This window comes from Octodon degus, unplaced genomic scaffold (assembly GCF_000260255.1).
Source record: "Octodon degus isolate 3935 unplaced genomic scaffold, OctDeg1.0 scaffold00288, whole genome shotgun sequence".
NCBI classification, from domain to species: Eukaryota; Metazoa; Chordata; class Mammalia; order Rodentia; family Octodontidae; genus Octodon; species Octodon degus.
Window position 1 is genome coordinate 404,250 of NW_004524864.1, and position 6,104 is coordinate 410,353.

The 6,104-nt window shown below is 47.6% G+C and overlaps 1 protein-coding gene and 1 pseudogene across 1 annotated transcript in view; one reads left to right on the plus strand and one right to left on the minus strand.

Annotated features, from left to right (window-relative positions):
• Window positions 1-2,492: 2,492 nt before the first annotated feature.
• The window catches only part of Nanog (Nanog homeobox), an 8,192-nt gene continuing 4,580 nt past the window's right edge, over window positions 2,493-6,104 (minus strand). Inside the window, exons 3-4 of the mRNA XM_004647131.1 lie at window positions 4,921-5,004; window positions 2,493-2,921 (exon numbers count right to left, since the gene is read on the minus strand). Coding sequence (XP_004647188.1) covers window positions 2,493-2,921; window positions 4,921-5,004 — 513 coding nt within the window. The remainder of the gene's footprint in view (window positions 2,922-4,920; window positions 5,005-6,104) is intronic.
• LOC111814313 lies at window positions 4,007-4,183 on the plus strand (annotated as a pseudogene).

Consider the following 6,104-nt stretch of genomic DNA (forward strand, 5'->3'; position numbering starts at 1 on the left):
GATGCCTGCCACACCCATCTGTGTAAGGATAGAAGAAAGCTTTAGAGGCCGAGGAGAGAGCTCCCGGCAGACCTAAGGTCCTGAGTTCCAACATGAGTACCCCACTCCCCACAGCCCCACCCCACCCCCAGTGCACAAAGGAAAAGGCATCAGTGCTAGATTCTTAATGCCCTGGCAGAACTTAACTGGAGGTTTTCCTAAGTCCCAAGTTGCAGGGTCAGGGCTACTTTCCCACAGCCTCCAGCTCTGGCTCATGATTTAGTTATTTTCTCAAGTGTATGGATGTTGTATATACGTGTATTTAGTCAGAACCACTGTTACTAGAAAGGCAAAGGTGGACGGTAGTAGCTCGGCGTGCAGCGGTGCGCTAGCAGGCGTAAATAACGCTTTGGGTTTCCCTCCAGCACTTGGGACAAAAACAGCCCCAGCCTGTTCCACTGCAATTGTTTTTCCCCAGTAACCAGAATGAGAATCAACCCAGGGCCTTTTCACTGAACTACACAAGCCCTAGCACTTTGAACCTCTTAACCTACAGGCTGCCAGCTGTGTCGATGCAGACCTGTGACCCCAACGCTTGCCAGGATCAGGCCAGCTTAAACTACCTGATCCTGTCTCAGAAAAACAAAACAGAATTGTAAAAATTGGCAGGTTAGGGCTGGGGAGAGGGCTCAGTACAGTAAGTGCTTCCCTGGCAAGCACAAGGGTCTGAGTTCAATCCCTGGTTCCACAATTTAAAAAAAAAAAAATTGGCAGGTCACCCAAGCTGGACTCAAGTTTGCTTCATCTGCTGAAATTCAAAAGACAAAAAGTGGTGGAGTAGGGGGTTTTCGGCTGTTTCACTTGCTGGGTGCTGTTACCTTGGTCTGAAACACAAAACTCCCAAGTATCTGACAGCTGCCCCTTAGGGTGTGGCAGAAATTTAATTCACTCAAGTTATTCCCAGCTTCCTATCTTCAGGCTAGATAACTGGATCATGTAGACTATAGCATTGGGAAACAAGGGAAATGACCAGGAAAACTCACTAGATATCCTGCTTCCTTCTCTGCTTCAAAAGGGGAGGTGCTAGAAGCAGGGCACACTAGCGGCACACCTGTGATCACAGCTACCTGGGAGGCTGAGTCAGGAGGATGTCGAGCTCAAGTCCACGCTGGTTAACTTATGTCTCAAAGAGCTAAGGATATAGTTCAGTGATAGGAGTAAATGCAACAAGAGGACCCTGGGCTTGACTCTGAATGTCACCAAAGAAAAAAAGGGGTATGGAGGCATCCTAGCTCACTGCTGGAGCATACGGAGCAGAGTAGAGAACTGGGCGAGGTGACATTCACTTATAGCCCAGTTACTCAGGAGACAGGAAAAGATGGTTGAATCCAGGCTAGAAGACAGCTAAAAACTATTATTTAACCAGGCATGGTGCCACACGCCTATAATCCTAGCACTTGCGAAGCTGAGGCAGGAGGACCACCAAGAGCTTGAGAACAGCAGACTACAGAGGGAGTCTATTCCAAAAAAGGAAAAATAATTGGGCCAAATCTTTACTTCATTGAACCACCAGTGAAATCAAGCATAGACAAAAATTATTTATTCATTTGCACTTAGACAAGCCCAACAGTCAAGTCCAACCTGATTGTCAGGGTGCAGCTGTGATGTGTACAAGACATCTTTCTACAATTGTTAAGTCAACACCGTGGGGACCACAATAAACCTGGAGCCCAACAGGGGTGGGGTAGAGGGAATTGGTGCAGCACACTAACTTAAACCCTTCACCTGAACAAATTGACTTCTTTGGGAGACTGAGGCAGGAGGAACCCAAATTTAGGCCCACTTGTGAGAAATCAAGTGCCTCAGCAAGACCTTGTTTCAAAAGGGGCAGGCAGAGGCAGGCAGGCACGCAGCTCAGCAAGGAGGCCTGTGCAGTTCCACACAAAAAGTGGAATTTACTGGGTCTTTCTATAACTCCAGCGATGGAACCCAAGGCCTCAAGCATGCTAGCAAGCACCCTAACACCGAGCCACACCCCAAGCCCCATGCTGAATGCAGGCAGTTTTAAAAAGCAAAAGCCTTGGGCTGATGCGATGGCTCAGTGGTCTAAAGCACCTACTTAGAACAAGCTTAGCAAAGCATCGGGGGACCGCGGTTCAATTCCCCAGCACCACATGCCAGCCAGCCCCGCCCCCTGGTGGGCTGAGCTGGCCACACACACACACACAAATTAAAAAAAAAAAAAAATAAAAAAAAAAAAAAAAGCCTTGAAGTCCCAGCAAACAACTTCAGTTTTGTCTCCTACCTTGAGGTTGGGTTCTACCTCTACATCTGACAGTGTCCAGTGGCTGCTCAGTACTCAGGCCATATCTGCCTGAAGCACAGGAAGTCACTGAAGGCTCCTCAGACTCCAGCCCTGCCCACACCCCATGCTGTCACAACAGGCATTGTGAGAAATGAACTGGGACACCACTAGATTGAGCAAAACCCTTTACAGAGAGGGAACATCACTTTCACAGGTCTTCAGGCTGCAGGCTCATGGCATAATTCAGGAACAGATCCAGGGCCTGGGGGCTGTTTAAGTACTTCTGGCTGTCCCCAGCGACTTCCAGTGAGGCCTCCAAGTCATTGGCAGGCAAACTCTGCGGGAAGGGCAGGCAGGGCTGCAGTGGTTCCTCCCCGCAACTGGGATATGGGCTGTTCCAGCCTTGGGGGTACCAGGTCTGCGCATTCCAGGTCTGCGCGTTCCACGTCTGCATGTTACATGTCTGCGAGTTCCACGTCTGTGTGTTCCAGGAGTGGTTGGCCCATGACTGAGTATTCCATGCTGAGTTGTTCCAGGTATGGTTGCTCCACATGGGAAGGTTCCCGGATGTATTCACCAGGTTGCCTTGGGCATAATTGGAGCAGGTACCTGGGTACTCTACAGGGGCCGGGCCCTTCTGAGAGAAAAGAGTGGGTTAGGGGCCGGGGAGATGGCTCAGTAGGATAAGCGCTTGACTGGCAAACACAAGGATCTGAGTTCAATCCCCGGTACCACCAAAAAAAAAGAAAAGAGTGGGTTAGCAGCTGCTGAGTGGTCCCAGGGGACTGGGGCTGCTGTGAGCTGTGCCAAAGAGGCCTGGGACTGCTCAAAGCATGCAGTGGAGGCTGCGACTTTGGGGATGTGACTGTGACCTGCATTGCAGAAGAGCAGTTCTACAGAGCTGGAATGAGGAAACCTGGGAGGAACGGGTCGTCCAGAGAATCAAAGGTGCATTCATTTTCAAAAAAATGACTCATTTGTCTTTAGGGCAAAGTAGTATTTCATTATACATGCATAAGCAGGAGAACAAATAAAGGACAAATAAGGGAGAAAGATCTTTTCAGGGACAATCAAATAACTCAGTGGATTAAAGCACCTGCAAGCAGGCGCAGGGCCAGGGATTCAATTCCCGCACCTGCCTTGTTGGCGCCAGCCCCGGGGCACACTGAGACAGCAATTGAGACTGCATGAGATGGCATGAGCCTGTAATCCCAGCTTTTGGGAGGCTATAAACAAGTGGATCATTAGGAGTCCCATCTAGCAGTGATCCTGAACATCCTGTAGGCCCTTCCCTAAAAATTTTTTTTTAAAAATCTTTTTTTTCAAAAATGAAGGTAGGAGGGCCGGCCAAATAGCCCAGCGGACTAAAATGCCTGCTTAGGCAAAGCGCAGTGGCCGAGGTCTGATCCCTGGTGTGCCGTGCTGGCCCAGCCCCAGGTGCACACTGTAGTAGTGATTGAGACTAGGCAAAGGGCTGGGGAGCTGGCTCAGTAGAATAAGCGCTTGCCTGACAAGTTCAAGGGCCGGAGTTCAAGCCCCAGTACCCCCCGCAAAAAAAAGAATAAGCGCTTTCCCGGCAAGCACAAGGGCCTGAGTTGACTAGGCATGGTGGCTTATGCCTGTAATCACAGGAGAATTACGAGTCCGATCTACATAGTGAGACTGTGTACACCCTGTACCCCATAGACCCTGCACTAAAAAATTAAAAAAACATTTTTTTTTTTAATGAAGGTAGGTCCAAGTGGCTTAGGGGAGCACAGGGCTCTGCCCTGTGATGTACGATCCCTTTCCACAATGTTGGAGAAGAAGCTGGGCCCTGTGCCTGCGTCTGTGTACTCCTGTAACTTCTCAGAGTCCTTTGGGTAATGACTGAGGAGATAAACCATGCAGGAAATGATGTATATTATTCAATCCCCGGTTCTGCCAAAAAAAAAAAAGTAAAAAAAAAAATTAAGGTAAGGCCAGCTAGATAGCTTAGCAGACCAAAACACCTGCTTAGGCAGACACAGGGACTGGGTTCAATCCCAGGGGTGCAGTGCCAGCCTGGCCCCTGAGGTTCAGCAGAGACTGAGCATCCCAGTGCTTGGGAGGCTGAAAACAGGAAGATCACTACAAGTTGGATCTGTGTAGTGAGACCCTTTAGACTCTACTAAATACACTTTTTAAAAAAATGAAGGTAAACAGTGGACAGATGCAGGCAGGAAATGGAAAAAAAATTCAGAGCTGGGGATAGAGCTCAGTGGTACAGAGCCTGCCTGGAAAGCACAAGACCCTGAGTTTGATTCCTGGTACCAAATTAGAAAAAAGACTCGTATCCATACCAATTCCCCATGGAGAGTGCAGTCCATGTGTACAACACGCAAGTGTCAATGGAAATGAACATTTTATTTATTTTGGTTTTCTTGAGAAAGGGTCTCCCCTCAAGTTCAGCCTAGCCTAGAACTCAACTGCTGAGATTACAGGCACAAGCCACCATGTCCAGTTTAAAAATTTTGAAACCAAGCTAACTATGAAAAAATAGAATGGGTTAGCTCAGAGGGTGAAGGGAAACAGGGCTGGGCAATGTTCCATGCTGTGGAGACAACATTAACTAAAATCCCCCAGCAAGACAGACAGTGTGCACTTCTTCCAGTCACCTGAGGTGCGTCAGCGCTGTTCTGCCAGTTGCTTTTCTGCCATCTCTTGTATTTCATTCTCTGATTTTGGAACCAGGTCTTCACCTGCAGCAAAAAGTGACAATTAGAAAATACAATGTAGAGGGGGGAAACTACCCGCTCGGGCCCCCCTCCTGTCCCTCTCTAGGGACAGGAACTTTCTTTCTCTAATAAATATATTCTGCTTATAACCTCCATTTGTTCCTAAAATTCATTCTTCGGTTTTAGAGAACATGAACTCGTGCAGGTCAGGTCGGGAGATGGTTTTTCTCTATGTCATTTGGAGGTTCCTTGTATTGTTTAGAGGTCACCCACCCGAGACCAGTTTTTTTCCCTATATCATTTTGGAGTTTCCCACCGAGATCATTGGACGGAGGTATGAGTTTACTTTTCTTTCATAAACTCTGAATTGGGACTTGCTTAGGTAACAAATTTATGTTTCAAATGTTAATATGTCTTTGCCCATTGCTCATAATTGTTCATGCTTTGCCTCATACAGTTTTGCTTCACATAGCACTGTTAAAATTGCTTACAATTGCTTCTGTTTTGTCTCTTATATTGTTTTGTAAAATGTTGGTAATCTTAAGTTATCAATCAACTTGAAAGAGCCCAAATGAGTCACTAGCCTAACCCCCAACAGGAAGAGACCCTGTTCCATATTCGTGCCCGCTTGCTATGTGACTCGCTTTCCCATTTGATACTGGATTTAATCAATTTTACCTGAGCAATGGTGCTTGTAATCTCATTGGTTGACCATAGTTTGGTCCCACCTCATGCCCAACTAAGCGAGTTCCCATGTCTTCTCTACCACCTTAGACCCGCCTCACCGCATGGTTTTCCTCTATAAAAGTCCCTTCAAGAGACAACTTCCCCCGGGGTGGGGGGAAACTACCCGCTCGGGCCCCCGCTCCTGTCCCTCTTTTGGAATAGGAGCTTTCTTTCTCTCAATAAATATATTCTGCTCATAAAAAAAAAAAGAAAAAGAAAAAGAAAATACAATGTAGATGTGCTTGGGCAGCGCCTCCTGGCAAGTGCAAGGGCCTGAGTTCAATCTGCTGGCCCAAAACTGGGTGTGGCGGTTCACACCTGTAAAATCAGCACTGGGGAGGCTGAGACAGGAGGATCACTTGAGTCCAAGCTGCATAGAAGACCCTGTACAAAATAAA